General features: G+C 47.9%; 5 protein-coding genes across 5 annotated transcripts; 2 read left to right on the forward strand and 3 right to left on the reverse strand.

The window, feature by feature from the left end:
* Window positions 1-2,203: 2,203 nt before the first annotated feature.
* BP5553_01298 (uncharacterized protein) lies at window positions 2,204-4,952 on the forward strand (the record flags this gene model as incomplete). Its single annotated transcript, XM_032009921.1, has 4 exons — window positions 2,204-2,378; window positions 2,460-3,881; window positions 3,934-4,110; window positions 4,159-4,952. 4 exons carry the CDS (start codon window positions 2,204-2,206, stop codon window positions 4,950-4,952), a joined length of 2,568 nt encoding a protein of 855 aa, XP_031873975.1.
* A 637-nt stretch (window positions 4,953-5,589) lies between these two features.
* On the reverse strand, window positions 5,590-6,626 carry BP5553_01299 (uncharacterized protein; the record flags this gene model as incomplete). The annotated part of the gene is made up of 3 exons (XM_032009922.1): window positions 5,590-5,990; window positions 6,187-6,514; window positions 6,606-6,626. 3 exons carry the CDS (start codon window positions 6,624-6,626, stop codon window positions 5,590-5,592), a joined length of 750 nt encoding a protein of 249 aa, XP_031873976.1.
* A 715-nt stretch (window positions 6,627-7,341) lies between these two features.
* BP5553_01300 (Uncharacterized protein) lies at window positions 7,342-8,620 on the forward strand (the record flags this gene model as incomplete). The annotated part of the gene is made up of 2 exons (XM_032009923.1): window positions 7,342-7,543; window positions 7,608-8,620. The coding sequence occupies 2 exons, from the start codon at window positions 7,342-7,344 to the stop codon at window positions 8,618-8,620; spliced, it is 1,215 nt and encodes a 404-aa protein (XP_031873977.1).
* Window positions 8,621-8,871: 251 nt separating this feature from the next.
* On the reverse strand, window positions 8,872-11,667 carry BP5553_01301 (uncharacterized protein; the record flags this gene model as incomplete). The annotated part of the gene is made up of 1 exon (XM_032009924.1): window positions 8,872-11,667. One exon carries the CDS (start codon window positions 11,665-11,667, stop codon window positions 8,872-8,874), a length of 2,796 nt encoding a protein of 931 aa, XP_031873978.1.
* A 583-nt stretch (window positions 11,668-12,250) lies between these two features.
* Window positions 12,251-17,127, reverse strand: BP5553_01302 (p-loop containing nucleoside triphosphate hydrolase; the record flags this gene model as incomplete). The annotated part of the gene is made up of 4 exons (XM_032009925.1): window positions 12,251-13,185; window positions 13,241-14,222; window positions 14,449-14,668; window positions 14,720-17,127. The coding sequence occupies 4 exons, from the start codon at window positions 17,125-17,127 to the stop codon at window positions 12,251-12,253; spliced, it is 4,545 nt and encodes a 1,514-aa protein (XP_031873979.1).
* Between the last annotated feature and the right edge of the window lie 6,774 nt (window positions 17,128-23,901).

Genomic DNA, 23,901 nt, shown 5'->3' on the forward strand with positions numbered 1-23,901 from the left:
CCCCCCCCCCCAAGCAGACTTTGGTTCCGCGAAACCCTACCTTGGACACATTCTCATGGGAACTCGAAAAGTTCCTCAAACCCGGGGCAAAATGTCCCACGGACTGGGACGTGACTAATCGTTTGTCCTGCCAACCACCATGAAGCGGTCGGCAGAACTAGAGGCTTGAGATGTGAGTGCCTATAGCATGGCTCGGCTAACGAATGAAGTGGCCGCTGGGTTTTCGACAAGCCACCCAGGTACGGATTGGGTGTCGAGTTAGGACTATTTTGCAGGCCGCTTCGACTTCATCGAATATGAATACGTTCGCGCCTTTTTGGACCCGGATGCTACGGGAGACCTGAGATACGGCCCTTTGCCTTTACTGGCGACCTCCTGTGCAATGCTGTGAATGCTGGCCGGTGAATGCAGTCCCGTGCCGCCACGGAAGACAATCTTCGCGAAGATTCCAATAATACCGCCGCTAAGAGAGGAGCTTCAGAGGAGGATGAAAGTTCCGAGGAAGGCGGGGAAGGCGGGGACGAGGCCGACGACGCAGAACTGCGAGAACAAACCCTAAGTCGTCTCATCAAGTTCATGGAAAATGGCAGCCGGTAAGATATATCGGCTCCTTTTGCTCCATGTACAAGTTCATGTCCGCAGTTTTGCCTACCATGTTCCATGGCCAGAAGCTCGTCCAAGGATTTGGATCGTATGCTGGCACCCGGGGTGCTTTGCGCGTGGGTGGCCAAGCCATGAATGCTGTAGCTGGAGCGGCTAACAGTATCGCCGCCAACGCCAGGATTATCGCCATGCAATGCAATAGGCAGTCTTGATGGTACATTGGCTCCAACAGGCCGTCGACTAGTCCTGGTACGCAGTATCAGCAATTGCTGATGGGGTGGGGTGCAGGGTTGGTTTCGGCTGGCATTCTAAGCACCGAATCTTGGGCGTGTACTCCCCCCCTATAGTAGGCGGCGTGCAATTCGCACCCAGCAACTTCTACATGATAAATCGTGGCGGCATAGATTGGGCTGCTGGAAATTGGTTGGGTGGAGGTAGAGAGATCTTGGATTCTCTCATCCAGATCTGGCCGAAGTGAGACCAGGTGGTGACTCTGGTGAGCGGAGAATGAGATGTTATGGTAGTGCGTGCAATAAATAAGCTGTATTGGCAGGATAAATAATGCTAGTAGATAGGATTAAAAGTGAGTATTAGAATATAATATCAAACAAAACCTGTAGTATAATAAGTTAGTACCTGTCGTGCCATTGTAGAAGTGCAGGGAGGACGGACCTTTGACTGCAGTAGAGTAGTGGGAATGAGCACTGCTAAAACACCAAAACACCAAGAACAACAGCTACGCTCTGGGGGTAAGATAACACCGGTACTGCAGCGGGAAGCTTGAGGCTCTAGAGCTGTCGTCGTAAAAAGAGCATGAACAAAACAACTGATTGTATGTGCAAAGGGGAGACTTGGGATTCGGTGTTAGGAGAGATCTCAGGTGTCAGTTTAGCGAGTACGAGTACGACATCACTCGTACTATGAGGTACTAACTTATTCGTAAGCTCAGTGGCGTGCACATGCTACCACAGTCAGCTGATCAGATGTCCCACCAGCCACATGCGGGATAGCTCGGGAAGCGACGTTGATTGTGGCTGAAGTAATGACGTCGCCTTCATCCCATTTCAGTGATGTACGACCGCGGAAAGTTTGATGATGAGCGCAACGGCGACAGTTATCTACAGTTGAGGTTAGAGGTAATTGCTGATCAGACCTTGCCAAGGTGGTGTCTCTCTACTCCTGCTTGTCATCCTCTTCCCTTCTGTCTTACCTTTCCTCCTCTCTCTGCTATCTCTTCTCTCGTCCGCTTGCAGTCCTCTGTCCTGTGTCATCCTCTCTCTCTTCGCTTACACCCCACAACTACGCCTTACTTGCGTTCACACCTCAGTCCACGATTGCCTAAGCCTCGTGGGACAGGACAGGGCATTGAGTTTGCTCGCTTTGGTATATGACATCAGATCAACACATGCTCTGAGCGGAGGCCCCTCCTTCGGAAAGCATAAGTATAAACTCGACTCAAGCATCAGCTGGCCAGTGGTGACCCCAGCTTCGCAACTACCCATCTACTCAACTACACCCCGGCTTACGAACTGGTCCGCGATATAATACTTCCAGTCACCCAATTTCATTGCACCCCCACGAGGAGAGTGAAATGCCAAACATGTCGCAGACACAATCCGTGCGGGTAACACCCGCGTCCGTGCCTCTCCCACCCGATCCTACGCCATCTCACCGTGGTGGCCATACTGGCGCATCGCAATCGCACGCTACTACCCACAGCTCCTCCCGAGGAACATACGAGATTCTCGATAAAAATCATAGGTTGTCATCTGCTGGTAAGCACCCAGACTAAGTCGTCGAATTCTTGAAGTGTGGTTTGGCTAGATCATTGTTCGCTAACTTCAACAATACGATAGGCGCCGCGGCGTCCCTCAAATACGCAAATCCCCAGGACTTACCCAGCTTTCCTTCGGCGGGCTTGAAGAAATCAGATTCCGCCGCTGGGGCAGCCGCGAGTTTGGGATGGGCAAATCAGAAACCATTCGAGCTTTGGCGGCCAGATTCATCAGCTTCGGCATCCGCGGCGGCGGTGCTCGCACACAGTGGTGGTGCGAAGGTCGAGCTTTGGAGGGCTGAGGCAACCCCGTGGGGGAATTCGGCTGCTACACAGGCTCTAAAGAATGCAGGGACATTGTCGCCGCAGCTTGATTATGGATATACTACCATTGGACGTAAAGGCTCCCTGATGGCTGCTACGGGCGCGATGTCCACTAGCAGAAGGCGATCAGAGTCAACGCCAATGCCCGCGAAAAAGGTTGAAACTTATCCAGATGAGGCGAATGCCGTTACCAATGCATTGCGTGCCGCCAACTCGGCGCACAGGTCAAAGATGCGCACTGGTATCACTCCCCAGGGTGGATCCGTCCCGTACTCCACTATGCCTCGAGAAATGTATACATCACACCCTCCAATTGGCCCCGAAGTTGAGGAACAGAATAGGCAGGGTGTTCTGCATGCATCCGCTGTCACCATGGCAAAACAGATGTACAACTTGCAGCAAAAGCAGTTTGATGCTGCGTCAAGTGCTCATCAGGGAGCAGCTCTAGCTCATGGACGACAACCCTCAGGATCAGGTGTGAGCGATGGCGATCGCCCAGCCCACTTCGCCAATCTTCAAATCCAAGCACAAAAGCTTGCCCAAGAGCGTCTAGCAAATCTTCATGATGAGCATGCACAGTATCGTGAATATCGAGACTATTATGGAGAGAATCAGCAACAGCACCCAAAATCCAGGTTATCGATTAGGGGAACGATGCGACGTCGAGCCTCTAGTGATGGCGATTTAGACGAGGATAGAAAGCAATCTAATACGATCCGGGCTCAAATGTCTCTGTTTTCGAGCAATTTGTCCCAGGTGGATTCGAAGAAGAGGCAACATGACAGAGAAGCTTTAATTGCTGCTGCTCAGCGGAACGTGGCCAAAAACTTACAAGCTATCGATGAAAGGGTCATGGCCGAGACTGGCAGACCTTCTCCGTCCACTATCAGCGAGTGGGAGCTCAAAGCACAAGCTGCGGCACAGGGGAGGAATGACACCCGGCGCATGGAGCATCATAACAAGGTCAACATTGGTGGCGGCAAGTTCATCGACCAAAGCGAAATCGATGAGATTGCGGCCCGGAATGTGCAACCAGTACTAGATGAAATCAATGATAAAGTGGAGAAGCAGCAAGCTAAGGAAGCTGACATGAGGTTGGAGCAAGAACTCGAGAAGAAAAGGGCAGAGGAGCAGAAGATTCGGGATAAGGAGCAAAAAGAGATTCATCGCAAGCTAAAACGTATGCTGGGTTACCTATGGTTCTTGAAACTTATTAGCTAACTTAATTACAGAGCAAGACAAGGAGGAGGAGAAAGCCCGGAAGGCCGAAGAGAAACACATCAGGGATGAAGAAAAGCGCATGTCGAAGGACGTAAGCTCTAGGCTCGAACACGAACATGAGAAAACGAAGTTGGAGGAGCGGAAGCTCCACGAGATGGAGGAGAAAGAGATCCATCGCAAGCTAAAACGTAAGTTAGCTTATATATTTTAGAATCCCTCACCTGACTAGATTTCAGTGCAAGATAAAGAAGAGGAGAAAGCCCGCAAAGCCGAGGAAAGGGCCTTGCGAAAAGGGAAGCGGAGATCTCTAAAGACAGGCGAGGCAACTGAGCCTGAAATCACAGAGCCTGCTGCTGCCCCAGTCGCTATTGCCCCCGTCGCGGTCGCCGTACCAGTGGAAACTCAGGGCGAACCTATAACTAGTGCCACTCTCCCCGAGCGAAGTGAAGCCCTAGTTACGCCGGCAAATGCCGATACTTCAAGCCCTCAGCGGGTTACTACCGCCGTAGACGAGTGGCCAAGTTCTGTAGCCAAAGATGAGGCGGCACTAAAATCGCCAAAGTCTGGCACCTCCGAAGACTCGAGCAAGATGAAGAACTGGCTGAAGACGAAAATCGGCCGTCGGTTAAGCAGAGCGCATACACCTCCGAATCAGGCTGAAAATCAGCCTGCAGATAGAACCAGCGGAGGTAAATTCATAGGCGGAGCAGCACTTACCGGCGGAAGTGCAAAGAATAGCAGTACAAACCTTGCAACTGATACTGCGAGCGCGAAAGTCACCCCACTTGCAGCTCCAGCAGCTACCCCCGAGGCAGAGGAGCATCAGGACAGGGTAGGCAGGAGTCCCGTACGACGCGACCATAGCCCAGTCAGTTCGCCTACCAGTATGTATGAAGATCTCGTCAGCCATGATAATGTGAGCGGTGTGTCGCCGGAGCGAGGCATCTCTGGTCTTACACCGCCTCCAAAACTCCCGGAGCCTAAGAGTAGCAGTCCTGCGAGGTCAACTCGGTTTACGGAGGAGATCTAGCAATCTTCCAGAGTTAGTAAACCATATTCCTGAGGAAGTTGGAGAAAGAGACGAAGGGGCCAAAAGTATTATTCTATAGCTGGGGTCGGATAGGAGTACATGTTGGTGTTATTGCTGTATTTATAGTTAGCTTCCGTCAATTTCTGTTTGTAGAGAGGTATATAAGGAAACGGAGGCGTTGCTGCGTTTGTTTATTGGTATGGTATATATGGTGTTTTGTGTGTGTATTTATCGAATGTACTGTAACGCTACATAACTATAGTTTATATAAAAATGCAAACTAAAATGAAAACTAGAACTTCATCCTCGATTATTCGACTAAGATTATCAGATGAATGTCACTCAGATGGCTGTTTCAGATACCTAGGCACTAACAACGCTCGAATCATTTATTATGCTTATTAAACTACCTAGGTACCTACCTAGGTATGCTATGCTATGCCGCAACTCCAAGGTATGCCGTTTGTCCCATATGTTATTGTACAACCAATACTTCGTGTACGTAAAGTCATGTGTGCCCATCTATATTGTCCTTTCCTAGAAACTCCGACATATGTTTATTAAATAGACGTCTTCCCACATAGTATCGTTACTATTGCCTTTTCCGCCGATAACTTTTCATGCACTCTCGCAACCTCTAGAAATTAGTCGCTTGTTGTGGTCGGACAATCGGTTGTTGCGGTTGGGCAGATCCGTTAACACCCTCCATATTCCCACCTAATGGTCTCTGGCTATCCGCTGTTCTCCTACTAATATCTGCCGCCTCATCATTCTGCTCCATCTGCATTTCCGTCTCTGCAGGACCGGTGCCAAATTTCGGGACCATCCCTTTGGTGTAGACGGCAGGTGCGAGATCAATGAAAAAGGTAAATATATAGAAGGTGAAAATGAAAGCAATGGTCCACTCAAGGACTGCGGCGGCGTTATATTCCTTTTTGCGGTTGCAGACTCCAAATGCAACGGCGAGTGCGACTTCGACTAGGATGAAGGTGAGTTTTATCCAGAAGGATATACGGAGGACCCGATGTTGGCGGTATTCTGAATTGATGAAGTTAGTATGTCTGAGGTGTTGATTCGATTAATTCAAGGGGAACGGGAGGAGGCAGGTAGCTCTTACTAATTCCCAAACGCTGGTATTCCCAACATACAAAAATGGCGGATATGACATATCCACCAATAAACAGGCCCAGGAAAATATGATGCAGCTGGTTATGACGCCGAGTGTCGAAAATACTCAATAAGATCAAACCCACGGTGCCCACAACCGCGAACAATATCCCCAAGCAACTTAATACCTTCTCGTACAGTGTTGTATTCCTTGCCAGTCGACCGCGATGGCGCAGCCAGCGTCCGGAGAGGAATGCGATATCGAGGAAGATGGTGGTCACACAGGAACCTGCGATAAAGAGAGGCTTTAGCTTCCCGGCGCCTACGTCGGAAATGTACGCGATTGTTTGTCCGGGTTCCATGGACGGGTATATAATTTTTCCGATGGCGCTCCAGTGGATGAGGAGGCCGAGGAGGGTCCCGAGCCAGCAGAGGGAGGAGATAACTGGGAAGATCTGGGAGCCTGTTAGTTTTGGGGTGTTCTCGACAGATCAAGACGTAGATCTTCATGGTCTTGGATTGCTAGCGAGGGGGATTGAAACGAACCCAGTATGATATTCTCCACATGATCGACGGGGTTGTAATTGATTAGGGCGACAGTCTTAGCTGGGCCAAAATTGAGCGAGCGTTGGGGTGGGGATGGGAATGCGATTATGGGAATATATTATACAAAAAGAAGCTATTCAAAAGAGAGGGAATATGAGACGCAAGCTCACTCCTCCGACGCGTCGGACTTACGTGGGATGCCGACTGCAATGCACAAGCAAGGAAGGGCGCTGATCTCCACTTCTGATAACGTGCGATAAAATCAGATCCTGGCCGGAGGGCCGGATATTGCGTGTTAGCTGCGTTGCGAATGGAGTTGATACTCGGAGCTTACCCAGGTCGGCACAATGTTTGACATCATAGTGAAAATCATCGCGGGTGAGACACCGACAAGCTACAATGACATCATGCCAAGTACGTGCACAGGAATAAGGGCCCAGCCACACTTGCCGCACAGCCACACGTTGGTCGAGAACGAATGCACGTGATCAAAGTCACATGTTTGGCTCAGCCTCGTCAATCTCTAATCCGAAGGTGGCAGCCCTGCAGGGACAAGACGTTCGGAACACAGCTCGAGACTCGAGAGGCTCTCCGAGTCCAAATTACTTGTACATCAACGCCAATTAAGGACCGCGGCCTCTATTTACCACCACTGCAGTTGTCAATGGCCGCAGAACAATGCAATAGTACGCAACTACTGAGGTTTTGAAGGTCTCAACAAGGACCTCAACTCAACATGGCGGTCTCACCTCTTATCATCCCAGGCGCTGGGGAAAGGGAGAGAAGCGCCGCAACCACCAAGTCCAAGCTCTCAACCACTGCCCCCTCCTCGAGTGGAGCGACTCCGGAAGCACAAGCCCAAGCTAGAAATGGTAGCAGTTCTGGGAATGATGTAGCAGAACAGATGAACGAGAATGAAAAGCTGAAATATGTAAAAGGTCGGTTTTATATCTAACCCCTCTACCTTAAACGGCAGACCCTAACTTTAAACTCTCTCTACAGGCAAAAAGCTCGGTGAGGGAACCTATGCAAATGTCTACCTCGGTCATCTACGTTCCTCTCCGTCTACCCTCGTCGCCATCAAAAAAATAAAAGTCCAAAAGGAATACACCGAAGGCATGGCCCCGGACGCCGTCCGCGAACTAAAACACCTCCAAGAACTCTCCCACCCCAACATAATCTCCCTCCTCTCCGTCTTCTCCTCCAAAGACCAGAATCTCAACTTAGTCCTCGAATTCCTCCCTCTGGGCGACCTCGAAATGCTCATCAAGGACGTGGAAGGGGTACGTTACGGCGCGGCCGATATAAAGGCCTGGATGGGGATGCTATCCCGGGCAATCTGGTTCTGCCACGAGAACTTCGTTCTCCACCGGGATATCAAGCCTAACAATCTGCTCATCTCCGGCGATGGCGAGATCAAACTAGCAGATTTCGGTCTTGCGAGATCATTCTCCGATCCATATCGCCTCATGACATCCAACGTCATAACCCGCTGGTACCGGCCCCCTGAGCTCCTCTTCGGAGCGAAGCACTACTCCGGCGCAGTTGACATCTGGAGCGTAGGTCTCGTCTTCGCCGAGCTCGTCATTCGAACACCGTATATAGCTGGCGACACAGAAGTTCACCAAGTGAACCTAATCTGCCAAGCGATCGGCACGCCAACTGAAGAGAACTGGCCCGGCGTATCAAAACTGCCCGAATACACAGTCCCAGAACCTCACAATCCCGTAAGACCTCGTGACCATTATTTAGCTACGTTTGGCACCACTGGTCAAGAGGGTGCGGATCTGTTGATGAAAATGCTGGTTTTAGACCCTAGGAACCGGATTACGGCGAAGGAGGTTCTGATGCACAACTGGTGGCGCTCGGAACCGAAGCCTACGCGAAAGGAGGATTTGCCTAGGAAGAAGGCCGGCGAGGAGAAGCTGGCGGAGGATTTGAAGAGGAGACCTGGGATCCTAGATGATGATCGAGGAGCGAAAGTAGCTCGGAAATTAGATTTTGGGGCAATGTAATAAGAGAATGGAAGGGGAGACTTGTAGGGCGTTCTAGGAGAGGTGCATTAAATGGGCGTATAGGCGTTAGAACGGTCCGAAAATTTCCCAGAGTGGATTATGATTTGCCACAGCTACAGCAAGATCTCGTGATATATATATACATTATATACTAGCTAAGTTTTGTAAGTCTACGAGGTCTAGGAAGTATGAGTGTGTTGCACCTGGTAGTGCTTTCACGTACACCCAACCCACCATCCGCTTTGGAAGCCTCACATGCAGACACATCCAATGCCATACATAGCCCTCTCAACATCCCTCTTCACGGTATACCAATCAGCTCTCCGCTCCGCAAATTCGTAAACCTCCTCGGCGCGAAAGATGCCTCGGAAGCGATCCGCATCAGCAATAACCTCTGCCATCTCCTTCGCGTGCTTCGGATCAATAAGATAAATCTGGCTCAGCTCTCTCAAAGCCTTGAAATACTCTAGCAGATCCTGGTTGCGCAACGTGGTGATATACGTGAAGTAGAGATTCATGTCGGAGATGAGCGTGATGGAGCCATCGATGCTGACGCGCTGACGTTTGAGGTGTTTGCAGAGCGCGGTGAAGAGGCGGAGTCCGACTTCTTGGTTGAAGACGTCTAGCATGTTCTTGTCGGTGCTGCCGACCAGCATTTTGGTGTGCGATTCCACCACCTCAACGACTTGTTTTGCGGCTTTCGTGGGACCGATATCGAAATCTTGCGCTTTGCCGTTTGGTGCGGCAACGGGTTGGTAATCTGTGGGCAATTGGAAAGTTGAGCAGATATATTCCACTTCATCCATAAGGACATCAATGCCCTTATTCAGTCCGGCTGCAACACGCTCATCGAGCATCTGCTCGAATTTCTTTTTGGCCTTGACAGCTGGATCGAGGAAGTCATTACGATCTGCAAGTTTGGTGGTTGCCAACTGTTGCTCGTAGAAGACATCTATCATTTGGGAGATAAGATCTCCGACATTGACAAGCTCCAAGAACGTCACCAGGGGAGCAACGCCCTGCTGATGCTCACTGACTTCCCGGGGATTGTATTTCGAGAGGTGGTCAACTGCCTTGTCGAATCCAATTTTAACATGCCGGTCTCCGAGGATTTGGAGAAGTACCACAAAGATCGCTTCGCACTGCTCTCGTGCCTCTTCTCCTGTCTGACTGCCAAGTCGGACAAATAATGCCGCCCGCTCGATGCTGGCTTTCGCAGCATGCGTCAAGTCTAGTGCGACCTCAATGCTGAATAAAGATCTGATCCCTTCCAGCCTCGAGGCCATCAGAGCGGCTTTGGCGGCCAGCTCATCCGTTGGAGCTTCCGACGGCAGGGGTGTGGATGTTCCATCCAGCCTTGGGCTCAGCCCTGGCGTTTGCGGTCTTGACGGATTTGGAGACAATGCAGGGCTTGGAGGTTGGAGGCCAGGCTTGCTGGCAGTCAGCTGTGCTGGGGTAGGTTTAGCAGTCGCGAACGGTGCACCAAAAGGTGATGCTAATGGCAAGCTAGGAAGAACATTGACAGGCATCATGATCACCTTCTTGAACGAGCTCAAGAAATCCTTCTTATCAGCTTGTCGGTTGAAATTTCCCATAAAAAACGATTCTTTGGTCGCTTCCTGTTCGGAGAGCTTTTGCTCCCAGTCGTCCACTTCAGCCTGCGCTAGACTTTTGAAATAATCGAGCTCTTCCTGTAGATATAGATCCACGTGAGGCTCGAATACCCTAGCTATGACAGATTTGACCTTTTCTCTAAAGTCATCTCCCGAGTTCTTGCTAGGTTTCAGAGTCAAGCCAAATCGCATGCTTTGCTCAAACACTCCAGCAACGGCCATTAGATAAGATGAGATACTCCGCTCATGGGCCTCATCGAAGAGGGGGGTTACATACTCCATAAGTATATCCTCCCCAACCTTTTCCAAGAGGATCTGGAGCACGTCTTCGCCGGGCGGGAATACTCGGTCGACGACATCAGCTTGCTCGTTCATTTTGTGGGCAAGCTTCTCTAGAAATTCCCGTGAAGGCTCCAACACGATCCCATCTGACGAGGCTTGATTGAGGCAATCCATTGAACTGCCCATGCGTTCATTGAATATAGGATGCTTCTGTACGAAAAGCTCGATACCCGCTTGTCCTCCATTTAGGACGCCTAAGACATGTGCATAACGTCGCATTTTCCCATCAATATCCCACGCTTCATAGCCTTGCTCGAACTCTCGTAGAACCGCATTTTCAAAGATGCCAATCATGGTAACAAGCTTCTCCTCTCGTTGTCTCCACCCTTGAGCCCAGTCATTGCGAGCAAATACTGTCAAATGTGCTAGCATCTGGGCCTGTTGCTCTGGCTCTCGGTATACGCGAAAAATGACAGGGTCCACATGACTTCTTGACCTTGCAAGATCATAGTAAAACGGTGCCAGAGCCGCATATATCTTTCCGTATTCCTGTCTTGCAGAACCTCTGATCGACTTCACACCGGAGAATATATTAAGCAGAGCTTCCGGCTCTAACATGGGTGCGCGTTGGATTGGCGCAGTGGCTGGGGCGCTGGGTGTGGATATTGCTAACGTTTCGAAGCCGTCCACCGGCGCCGGTGGTGGCTTTGAACCTATTTCCATAGAGCGCTTTTGCCACTCTTCCTCAGCGCTAGCATCGAATAAAGTCGTACTTGTCTTCTGGACTCCAGCCTTTCCAGTAACCCCTATTCCCATTCTCTTCCCATCTTCCTCCGCGCGTGCCTTCATTATCTCACGCTTCTTCTTTATGGCATCCTCGAATCTCTTCCGTGCCTCCCGTTCATTCCATACCCCCATAACCTTTAGCCGTTGTACCCATCTCGAGTCTTCGTAGACCATCTCCAGCATCCGTTTCGACGTGCGTGCAAAGCTCATGAGGTCGGGGATCGGGAGGTAGTCGAGGATAGTCGATATAATTTCTGCCGGCAGTACTGCCTTGCTTTCGATCATTTGGGTCCCTTTCAAGGAGGAAAGGACATCTCTCCTTGCTCCAGGGCCGCCTGTGACCGCGGTGCGCTTGAAGTTCGACATTTCGCCTGCTTTTCACCCTTTCTCGAATAGGCGGTAGTGCTGGGGCAATAACAGTGCAAAAGCTGCATTGTAGCTTGAGCCACTTGTAAACCTCTAACTCCGCAGCGAGATGCGCGTTAATGCTGCGTGGAAACCAATAACCATGTTGTTGCTGACAACGGCGAGGTTGTAATGTTTCGCTTAAGTCGGGAGGTTACGAGGCTGGATTTCTGGATGCGTTTGAGACATCTCCATCACGCTTGCTAGGGTATAGGGGACATCCGTGGGGTTCCCCGGCACCACGCCTATTTTAGCAATGCTTATTATGATACAAGGTATCAAAAAGACTATTATCAAATTTATCCATTGCTATGAGACTTCGTACTAAAGTATATTTAGTTATCTTGCTATATACATTTTACAAAAAGTAGGAAATATTATTAGTCGTCTTACTGTAGGGGGAACTACAACACCATCTTTGGCGCGTACCTAAGGTACCTAGGTACCTAGATAAATTAAAGGAATATAAGTCGTTGAACGTAGTATTAAAATACTTATTGAATGAAGTCATATATCATAATTCATTAATAAGCACCGAATATTATTAATGTACAACCTGCCTCACCTCAGCAGCTTCAGCTCGAAGATGTCGGCCTACCTCCTTATCAATATCATCGAGTTTTCGCTTCGCTGGCCTCTGGTGGCCAGCGCCGAAGAGACACTCCCAGAGATCCTTTTCCTCGACCATCTCACCACCTGTCGCACCCTTTGCCAACAGACGATTCAGCGGAGCTTGCTGCAGCTCCATTGAGTTGGCCTCCTCAAGATTAGTGTCGATCAGTTCATTTGGGCTCAGCTCTCTCTCTTTACCTTTCCCTCTTGAAAGTCTCTGTCCGATGTGCTCGAGGCGTCTTTTGACGGACAGCTGATAGATAGATTCTTCTATGGTGCCATCAACAAGATAAAGCCACACATTCGTCTCTTGGTGTTGACCGATGCGGTCTACTCGTGCGATTGCTTGCAGTTCCAGAGCTGTGTTTAAAAGAGGTTCGCAAAGGAATACGTGACTAGCATTGACCAGATTCAGCCCGGAAGAGTGAGCTCGTGCATGTAGAAGGAAGCATTCAACGCTTGGGTCCTGCTTGAACTTTTCAATACCGTCTGACCTATCGATTGACGAATACCCAATCCTGAAGCGCTGGAAGGCGAGTGCTAGGACATCAAGGAAGTCCTTGAATTGAGAATAGATGATGGACTTGGCACCGGGGTCCGAGTCTCGTAGCCATATTAGATGTCGTGCCAGGGTATCGACCTTTGTTGTAAATGACGGCCCGTCGAGTTCAATATTCTTGATCTCTGCGAGTTTATTCTTACTGATTTCTGAATATATGGCCGACTTTCTGGAGGTCGCTGATGGCGATGCCCGCTCCTGGGGCCCTGGAACTTCTGCCTGGATTGAAAGCTCTTGGGGCTTATAAGTGATCTCATGCAAATCCGCCTGGATGAGCTTTTTCTTACAGACAGGGCAGTTACGATGAGCTTGGAATATTGTTAGCAACGCCTGAGAACGGAGGATCATTATTCTGGAACATACCACTCCACCATAATTGTATACATTCCTTGCAATATTGATGGCCACAGACGGTAAGAGCGCCAATTTCGAAAGATTCCCTACAGATCACGCATATCCGTTGTTCTTCTGGGTTCGTGGCTTCGTTTCTCAGATGCAACAGGTATCGTCTCTTCGTCTTTGCTGCGGCAACCTTCCGCGCAAACTTCTCTTCATCTTGTAGCATCTTGCCAAGGGCCGTTTCATTATTTGGTCCTTCATATGGGGCAACCATGTCGGAGATTTGCTGCAGTTGACGGTAGTATTCAAGTCTAGTGTTCATGACTCTTGTGAATAGCTCAATTTCCTTTTCCAGGGCTGCTGTCGTCTTGATCTGCTCACTCAGCTGCTTTTGAGTTCCGCTAAGTTGTTTCTCAACAATGGAGAGCTCATTTTCCGCTCTGGAGCTGCCATTCTGCGCATCCGTACGTAACGAGGCAGCCAACACCCGGAGCTCTCCCACGCTACCTCGCACCGAACCCATTTCCTTTGTTGGTTTTAATTGGTTCCTAGCACTAAGCAATTCGAGGGCCTTCTCGGGAAAAGCTCCGTCTCCATCTTTTGCTAGACGTAAAGCCACCTTTACTTCATGTTCTACCAGCTTATTCTCCAAGCCAGTGAGAGCATCATGACGGTCGGCAATGAGAGCTCGCAAAGCTTGCACATATACTATGACTTCATCTTGAGTTTTGGTCGATTCTTCATATTCGTCTCCGGTGATTTCAAGACCTTCATCTTCGTCCACTAGAGGTCGCAGAAGGAACTGTATCGTTTGCTCTCTCCATTCATCAATCTGATTAGCCTGGGCATCAAAAACCAACCCCAGCGTATCAAGGTGCTCCGTGATCCGACGGCTCTCAAGGCCGCCCTTTGGCGGGTTAGATGAAAACTCGGGAATCTCTACGAAAGTTTGAGTGGCAGCTTTTTTCGATATCTTTCTCATAAGCCTGTCTGCTTTGCGGTATATCTGTGACAAATACTATTTAGCGCGGGACTTTTGTCTCAGGTATGAGGATTCGCTGCGGATAAAATAAGGAAAACGCCCGGGGTAGACTCCATAGAATTAGGGCTATGTGAAGTTGACGTCCTCCTTAAGCTGAGACATTGTTGGGCATTGAACTTCCAGCCTGCCGCTTTAATTCTATATAGTGAGGAGGCCAGAAAAGTGCTGGCTGGCAAAATAAATGACTTACCTCCTGAAGAATCTCCCGTCGTAGTTTCTTGGCTGATTCGTAGCTCTCCGTCTCTAGCTTTTCCAAAGCCTGGAATTCGGGCGAGTCAGGCTGAGTCATATCTTCGTTCGACTTAATCTGGAAATTAGCATTGGCACAGAAAAAGATTGCCATATGCTGTATCTCTAATGCAGCGCGAAGGCGATTTCGAAAGGTGCCTAGACGCGATGATAAGTCGGCCCTATCCACCTTGGTCAGCAACGGTTCAACTGCGTAGGATTAGCACACTTACTCTTCCTTCTCACTGGAGCTATCGGAATCGCTCATCGACGTAGAATGGCTGGGTTTATCCAGAGATTTTTCATCCGCTATGTTTCGGGCGATCTCCTGACGAAGTTGCAGGCGACATTCCTCAACGATTACAGATACCTCGTTTGCTGCTTCCGTCCAGATATCAAGAGCCTCTTGTACTCGAGGCGAGTTTTCAAAAAGCTGGCCCCTTTTCAATTTTGATGTGAGGAGGTTTCGCTGTTCAGTTCTAACAGCCAGATCCGTCTGATCTATCATCACCTCTAAGACTTGATCCACAGTCCGGAGTGGACCATCTTTGTGACCTAACGCTCGTCTATTGCGGCCACCAACCTCTGGATGGAGGGCGGTTTGCCTAAGCCGGACCAACCACCTTCTCATGACTTCAGCTTGGTCACCTAGCCGCCAACCATCCACCAGGGGAGCGCCTTGAGCATCCAGGCCCAACACGTCACACATCTGATTGAATAGTTCTTGATAATGCTGCTCCTCAATTGGGGTAAAAGGCATTGTGATGACATATCGCCGTTGAGCCGGAAGCTTAAGTTCTTCTCGGACGCTCTGTTTGCTGTGACGGAGGGCCAAAGTTCCAAACAATGTACGAAACTGCTGTTTATAGGACGATATGAGAGACGTCCAAATATGCTTCGTTGAAGCATAGGGTTCGTAGCGGAGGAATACCAGCAGACCCAGAAGGTCGTTAACATCTTTTCGAACTGGGGTTCCAGTGACACACCATGCGTTTACTCGTGGCACCATCCTTGCAACAACCGCTGCATTACTTACGCCACTTTCAATCATCTGTGCTTCATCCATAACAACCCTAAAAAATTGTAACGCCATAAGAGGAGACTTTGGTCGCGGGTACTTGGATTCTCGACGTAGCTTCTTTTCTGGGTTTAGCTGAGTGAAATGTATTTCACCCGCAAGGACGTTGTATGTTGATATAACGATATCTGAAGTTGCCAAACTCTCAAGGAGGTCTGAAGAGTCCATGCCACTATGCACCCTAATACCTTCATAATGCATAACCTTCAGATGTGGCGCGTGCTTGTTGATCTCAGATATCCATTGGAGAGAGATTGATGGCGGAGCTATGATGAGAGTGGCAGAAGTCAGTCGGACATTCTGGCCGGTAAATAGGTCATAGACGACGTCATTGTGTTCTTTCGGGCGTCGATGGAGCGAAATCAGAGATATCATTTCCACTGTCTTGCCTAGGCCCATCTCCTCCGCGAGTATACCACCCTTTAAGTCTTGCTCCAAGATTCGAAATGGTGTAACATCCAAGGTGACCAGACCAAATAGATGACTCACGTAGCACTGCCGACCTTGATGATCTACTACAGGCAAGAAAGACATCGGGACGGCTGTGCGCTCAATCGGGTTCGCAGAGGTAATCCTCTTGTCGATAGCTGACCATTCTACACCTTCTTTTCTAAGCAGCCACTGCACGCTTCTCTTTTGGAAAGGGTATAGATCTGCCTCGAGCCCATCCACCGTCAGAGAAGCCGCGCCTTGATCATTTTTATCTGGAGTATGCACGCTGTTGTAGAAATCCTGAGCACTCCATTTACCTGACTGTGTCTGATTCGGATCTGGGAAGTACCGGCTTAAAATTTTTGGAAGCGCCTTGATTTTGGTACCGATTTGCCGAATATATAGTGGCGAGGTTGTAATATTCCACTTGACTGTAACTGTTATTCGGATAGTGTCATATCCATCGTTTCGAAGAAGCTGAAGTGCCAGTTCGGTCCAAAGTTTGCCTTGTCCTCTCGCCCACTTGTGTGATTGAAGATCAACCTCTAATGCTAGGCAAACGTCTTCAAAACACTCCATATCTATCGTTAAGGGAGCGCGGAGAAGACAACGGCGCGTTTCATTGATGATCTCAATGTGCCGGGAGCCATCCAGGTCCTGGGACCTGGGAAAGCGCCAGAGATTACGCGGTAAAACTCTATTCAGATCCGCAGGAATATCAACAGTCGACAGCTTCGATCCGGAGCATTTAATATCCAAGTCAGATTGCTTAACAACAATATAGTCGAGCTCAGGGTCGCTGGCAGCTGATTCGATTGCAGCTACAGGTATTCCTATCATTCCCTGCTCCAATACTGTCTTCCGTCTTTTCCTAGAGGGCTCGGATGCCAATGATCGTTGTGAGATCAGCTCGATCAGCTCATCAGGTAGCTCTTGCAAGCTAGGGGCGGTACGAGCCGGCAAAGGGTCCCGCCAAGCACCAGGAGGCATAGTTGGACTATTCTGAAGAGAAGTAGAAGCCGAGTGTGATGGTGGAGTGTGGGAATCTTCATTAACGGGGCCTGTTGTGCTCTGAATAATGACATTTGGGACATCTCTATCTGCTTGCGTGGGCTGTTCGGCGGGAGCCATTCTGAACGTTGCAGCTCAACGGGGGACTATAGCGCGGGCTATTACAGTCGACGACATATATTTTGCGTATTCCTATTGCAATGGTAAGATTGCAAGTTCCAACGGATGGCGAACGATGCCTGCTGAACAGAACGAGAGGAAGCAGGACGGAGATGTAAGACGAGTAGAAGTTGTTGTAGGAAGTCACCAACACTCCAGGCAGGACGAGGCGAATCGAGATTATCTTATCGAGTCCTTATCGCCTCACGCTAAATTAGCTTGCCGCTACCCGCTGGTGCCTGCAAAACTCAATATCACGTGGCGAAGAAATGGATGTCAGAATTGTAGTGAGCGTAGATTTAGTAATTTGCGGCGGTAGATTTAGTTCCGGCCATCATATTTGAATAGGTATATGGTCAAGTGTAGTGTATATTAGTATTATTAAGTCTAAATAGGAGAAGCCTGTTAGAGGAATAGAATTAACTCTGTACATCGTACGGGTTAGGTCATTGCTGAGACAGCAGTTACAGGTCACATGACCCAACATGAATCATTTAAAGCACTGAAAAAAGTTATATATGCCATATATATAGTGGCATGGGATATAAGCTAAAGGCAGAGAATACAAGTATCGGGTGCATAGGGTCGAGATTGGACAGGGGGAAGGGGGAACGTTGAGTTCGGGGGAGGTTTAGATTCCTAAGTGGATCAGGAAAAGGGGTAGTCGCTTCTATCCCCAAGCCACCTTCACCTAGCAACCACTCATTTCTAAATATTAACGCAACTAGACTACTAATACATTTCAAATATAAGATATATATTGAAATGTATTCGGTCGCCCTAAGGATAAATCTCAGGATGTTCGCGATTTTGTAGCAGCTCATACAAGTTTCTATAACCTGCGGGTTCTGACCCCTATAAATTTAGCGAAGGGTACGCTAAATGCTTTGTAAAGGCTGTTGGGGAGTGGATACGAGTGGAACATGCAAGAAAAATATCAGAGAAGTCAAAAGATTTTTGAAAAACTACACTTTTTCATAGGACATAGCCGCGTGGGAAACAAATACTATATATATATTTAGCTACAATAAGTAAGGATAAGTCATGACTACAGAGCACCGAGAATCCGGGATCCACCACTCCCAAATACTATATCGTGCATTAAACGTGGCCTTGTGCTTTATTTTAATTATATCTGGATGCCTAACATGATAGTATCCCGCATGCCATATCTAATATCGGAGCTGAGGGTCACAGCAGTAGTAAGTTAAAGTAGTTATTATTTGTTTAGTAAGTTAATAATGATTCATTATTGTTGTTTAGAATATAATCAAGTTTAGACAGGATCTATTCGAAAGATCGGCCCAAAAATCCTACGATATATCATATCATTCTCTATACTACGAATATCAAACCTGCGCTCGCCAGGCTGGCTGCCAATCGTGATAGGAGTCAGGTCCACAGGGCAGTTTTGAAAAGGATGATGAATTTCCGGCCAGTGGTGATTAAGTTCATGTTCAAAAGAGCTCTGATCAATAGGATTAAAGTGGCTAGGGAATCCAGGGGGGGGCGAATGCATGGCTCTCTGTTCCTACGGTTACCAGTACCCTTGATCAACGCTTGAAAGCATTTTAGACTTTCCTGTGTCAAAGCCAATGGAAGGCATCACTAAAGGATTTGTCCCGATCTAGGCTACCAGCGTACTGCAACCACGCTACCTGTCCATTCAGACACCATGTGCTTGAATTCATCAAACCTGATAAAAAGAGTCTTGGGCCATTGAAAATGGCTTAAAACCATAGAACAAATCACGATATGTCTGACGGATTGCTAATCGGCCGCTAAAGTCATTAGCCGTCAAGGCACTTTCGAGCCTGATTTGTGGATTGAAGAGGATGTTATAGAGGAATTCCAACGTGAAAGATTCACAATCGTCGCCTAATGGTATGGTCGTGCACTATGGCCTAATATAAAATAAGTACTAAGTAGACAGGGACCACTGAGGCAAAAGAGTGGAATGTTTAGGTGGCCTACCATGGAAGCATGTGTGTGATGAAGTGACGAGGATTTGTTTTCTGAACATTGGGTTGATAAAGTATTGTTTATAAAATTTGAAGATAGGGTAGGCTTATGAAGGATGTAACCATACTGGAATTACATCAAGGTGATATGATATTTTTGTTCGTATCGACGAATAAGTGGCAATAACTGCCTAGGCAGATAGTAGTAAGCCAATCAAGTCTGGTCTCACCATGCGCTACAGAATATCTTAGAGAGTTAAGTCAAATAGCATGCGCTTAGCTGATCAAATCAATATGCTTTTCGGGCCCAGATTCACCCTTTCATGTAAATTTTCCAGCACGTCACGTAGCGAATTGTCATCAGCTGTCGAAATGGATTCCTATCCGTTGAGTATAGCCTTGACAACTTGAATTTTATGGGTATTCTGTAAAGCCTCGATGATATCTGGAGGCTGCTGCATCTTTCGAAGTATTACCCCCTTTCGGAGAATAGTGGTGTTCTTAAGAGTAGTTCATTGGGCTAGCTGACTCTTGTAACTATCCAGTTGTTAGCTTGTGCTTGGCTCCAGCGATATAATAATGTGTCTACTACATGTTCAAGCTACTTCAGGATCACACCCGGCGGTGTGACATCTCGCGAGCAAGCCGGCAGAGAAGACTCCTCCTTCCAGAGCTTAGAGCGTTGGATGTCGCTGTTCTTTCGTTTTCTTGATCGTTCTTCCTTGGCGTCTCGCCGCCAGCAGTGGCCGTCAACTACTTCAAAGACGACGTGGCACTACTTAGTTGATCGAGGAAATTTTTTTTCAATGAATGTTTCTGTAATTACCCCACCGTAGGCACCAGAAATGCCGTACGATCTTCCTTTGCGCTCGCGCAGACTAGTAACGGAACAAAGGCGGATTTGGCGATCATTCCCAGTCTTGGTTAATTACGTTGCTAAGCCACCTATTATTAATTTAGTACGTATCTGCTTATACAAAGTACAACAACGGATCATGTAGGATCATGTTGGATCATGTTGTAGGAGCTGGCGCCATTACTCCCCGAACACCCCATACGTCTACCACAGCGCGCCGAGACCCACTACCGTGACCCCACCACCCCACAACCCCACAATCCGCTTTTAATTACCAGTTGTAGAAGTAATCAATAATAGATAACTCTATTCTATCGTCTTCGCTGTTACGGAATCATGAAGATGGTCAAGAATGGGCCGCTCCTTTACGCTTAAACGCACGGTTAATACGGAGAATGGGCTGTGGCGATGGCTAAATCACCAAAAGTAGTTGCCTTAAGCGCTCCTTTGTTCAATACATCGTCAATTAAGATTCTTCCAAGAGAAAGAAAGGACTAAGGCTGCAAACCTAAATCGGAGAGATATTCGACAAATAACGGAATATGTTTTGACCTCATAGGATAACCGACGCGCCTCATAAGGCCGAATTAAGTCATACCTTGTTCACGTCAAGCTACAGCGCCGCACATTTAAATCACTCGGTTACCGTCGGGGTGTTGCCTGTCCTAGGCCCTTGATTAACAGGAAACAAGCCAAGAAATCCTACGACTTTGTAAAGAAGTATAGGTGGTGGGGCACAAGGACTGGAAATCGTTTCTTTGGAGTGATAACGCTATATTTGAGACTGAGGAAAGGAGCGGGATCTATGATACGCGACGAGTTGGTGAAACGTGCTGTTCGGCGTGTATAAAGTCGGCTTAAGGGAGTAAAGAAGTGAACGTAATGATTTACGGGGCTTTAGGCTAGGATGGGAAGTCTCCTTCAGTGTTTATGGAGAAGGAAGGGCGTCGCCGGGAGTTTGCAGTCAGGCCTACCTAAAATCAGGTGCTTAAAGCTGTTATCTTGCCATATTAAGACTCCCCATATCAAGAAAAACAAGAAAAGTTTATATTTATCGAGTATGGCGCTTGGTTGATAAAGTCAAAGCGCGGCTACCGAGGTTAAATAAGGGGCTTCGTATAGTTGTATGGAGCGTAGTGGCGCATGCTCTGACTGCCGGTGCTGTAAGAGTGATTGATTGTGTCAAGTATAGGGGGGTTGCCCCCTAATAATGCGCAATATGCAAGGCCAACTTACGCGCCAAACTAGCCTGATGGGACATTTTGCGTATGTGCCTTAGGATTCGCACCATTAAGGCATTAACTGCATCGCTACAAGTCAGTCTACAAGCTCCAGCTACTACACTAATGGTGACGGCGCGACACCTTTTCGCAATTCGCAATTGAAGGCCACAACGGGGCCCTCTTATCAAGTCCTACTCTTTTGCGTTTGCATAATAGCTATTGCTCAAATGCTTTTTTGGATGGCGTCTATATGATAGGGGGACTTGTACAGTACTTTCAAAATTGCCCGAAATCCAAGTATACAAAGTATATTATTCAACTAAAAACACAACCCCAGTCCAGGCCGCGAAAAGCTCTGCTCCTTGCTGAGTTTGTGATACCTGGAAAATATTATTTGTACCATTAACTTGATTAGAGCTGAATACAGCGATGATCTTTTCAACCATACGCACCGCCGAATCGGATTTCTCGTTGATAAATGGTTTAAAATTTACAAACGCTATATCTGCATTAATGTCAGTGTACTGACGCGTCTTGTTGCCGATGCAGTAAGAGTGCGAATACGTATTAGCATCGAGAAGTATCCTGATTCCTGACAGGCGATTTAACAAAGCTATGCTCCTCACCAAGTATAATGGGATTCAAGGTGGCCAAGGTCCCAAATCTTGACGCTAGAAACCTCCATTTCACGAATGGTAGCGAAGTTGCTACAATAGATTTTGTAAGTTTCTATTTCAATAGACTGACGCTTTCACTTGGCGAAAGGGGAGGAATGCCGTCTATTATTATACAATTATCAACATTAAACTCTTGCAGCCACGGAACGTCTTGGGGACTCCTGCTCCGAGAGTCTTCCCTTAGAACCCAAAAGCCCAAGAAAATACTGTATATGTGGAATAAAGCATCATGAAAAGCTTGCAATAGATCCATTTACTGGGCGGGAGTGGAATGACTTGGAGAAATTGAATGTGGACTTCGATAGAGGACTATGCAAAACCCCCATCCCATTCTAGTATTAAACTATGCTGATTAGCACTAGCTGCGCTACTTAGGGGAAACAGTGGAAGAATATCACGCTACTGGTGGACATCGATAAATAGCTCCCCTATTAATCTTAGCGACCTTGGAACGTTTATGCCATCGAAGGGAAACAAACTTGAAGCACCACAGTACTTTCTCGAGTCAATCCCCTTTCTACTTCCTCCCGCGAACCTTTATATCAGCTCACCATGCCTCTAGCACTCTGGCACACATGTTGGGAATATTTTCATGGACCCTACCAACCCGAGCGAAATTGTTGGCATTAATCATTATAAACTGGCAATCAACCGACCTAACCCCTATTTACTTCCAAGTTCGACAGCCCCAAATTATCGATTACACAGGACCACGAGTTATAAACTTATAGGCATCGAACGACCTAAGTTTCCGAACTTAGAAGAATTCGAACCCGCGGAAAAGAGGAGGGTACAAGTTGACTTTTAAGGGAGTTCTCTGTATTCTTTAACAACTTCGCTTATCGCGACATGCCACAAATCTATGCTGTATTGGGCTTTCAGCAAACAAATGCATATTCCTTACTGTTACTAGCACGGAACTGTTTTCTGGATGGCGAGGTAAGCTATATTAAGCCTATCGCGGACTTGAACACGAAACATGGTACGATGTCGTACGAACTCTCGGGGGGTTAAAGAGTGTCCTTACCCTTCTCCTTTTCGGCAAAAGAGCAATACGACACAGTCATACAGTGGCTGATTTTGAGGATTGAAAAACCGCATTAGAACTGCTAGAGTGCGTCCGCAAGAGAGAGACGGTCGGCCCTTTATTTCCAGAAGATGGGACTATAAAGGCAGAACTATACGATGAGGCGATGAGGGCATTGAATCAGGTGATGGAGGCGGTCGTTGAAGAATATGTGAGCAACGCCAAGGATATGAACATGTGGTTGAAGGGGTGGCCCTTTGGAACCTGAACCTAAACTCCTTTGCATCTGCGTAGGACTATGAGATATTACACCTTGACCCAACGGCCAAGGTGATATTAGAAATTTAGATGAATGTGCCGCAGTATCTAAGAGTGTGAAAACCACCCTAGGACGGGAAGAGTCCAATGTGACCAGGTGGCTGAGTTATTGGGTGTATAAAGAGTAAACCCCCTACTCGTAAGCTGTTACATAGGAGTACTAGAGTCGCAGCTCGCCGGAATTTTCGGAAACGGTGTATTTTGACTTTGTTTTGCTCCATTTTTAGGATCTTCTCCAGTATTATTTCATTATTTTATATCTATAAAAAAATATTATCTACTTCGGAAAAGCTAGAGCATCTTTTATTAAGACTGTCTGTCTATTATTCTGTCCGGGGTTCTACAGCTTTTTGCATTATATGTTCTAAAACGCGTGGTCCAAGTTACTTCTCTAAGCTAAGGCGGTGCACCATCTTATCGGTCTACTACCCCAGTATTGCCAGAGCGATCCTCACGATCCTCTCGTCCGGGTAGTCGATAGGTTAGCTCCACGAACTTTAGGCTCTGGGGTCCGCTAAAAAATATGGTGTGCGGGCCTTCGAATCCGGGGATTAATTTGGATAATCGGGGCTTTTAATAAATAATTGTTAGAGCCGCGCAGGGAGAGCCACCTAGACGTAGCTGCACATGACAACAGCGCATACTGTAGCCAGCGGCACGAAATATAACAATC

The sequence above is a fragment of the Venustampulla echinocandica genome (assembly GCF_003357145.1).
Source record: "Venustampulla echinocandica strain BP 5553 chromosome Unknown scaffold_0, whole genome shotgun sequence".
Classification (NCBI taxonomy): Eukaryota; Fungi; Ascomycota; class Leotiomycetes; order Helotiales; family Pleuroascaceae; genus Venustampulla; species Venustampulla echinocandica.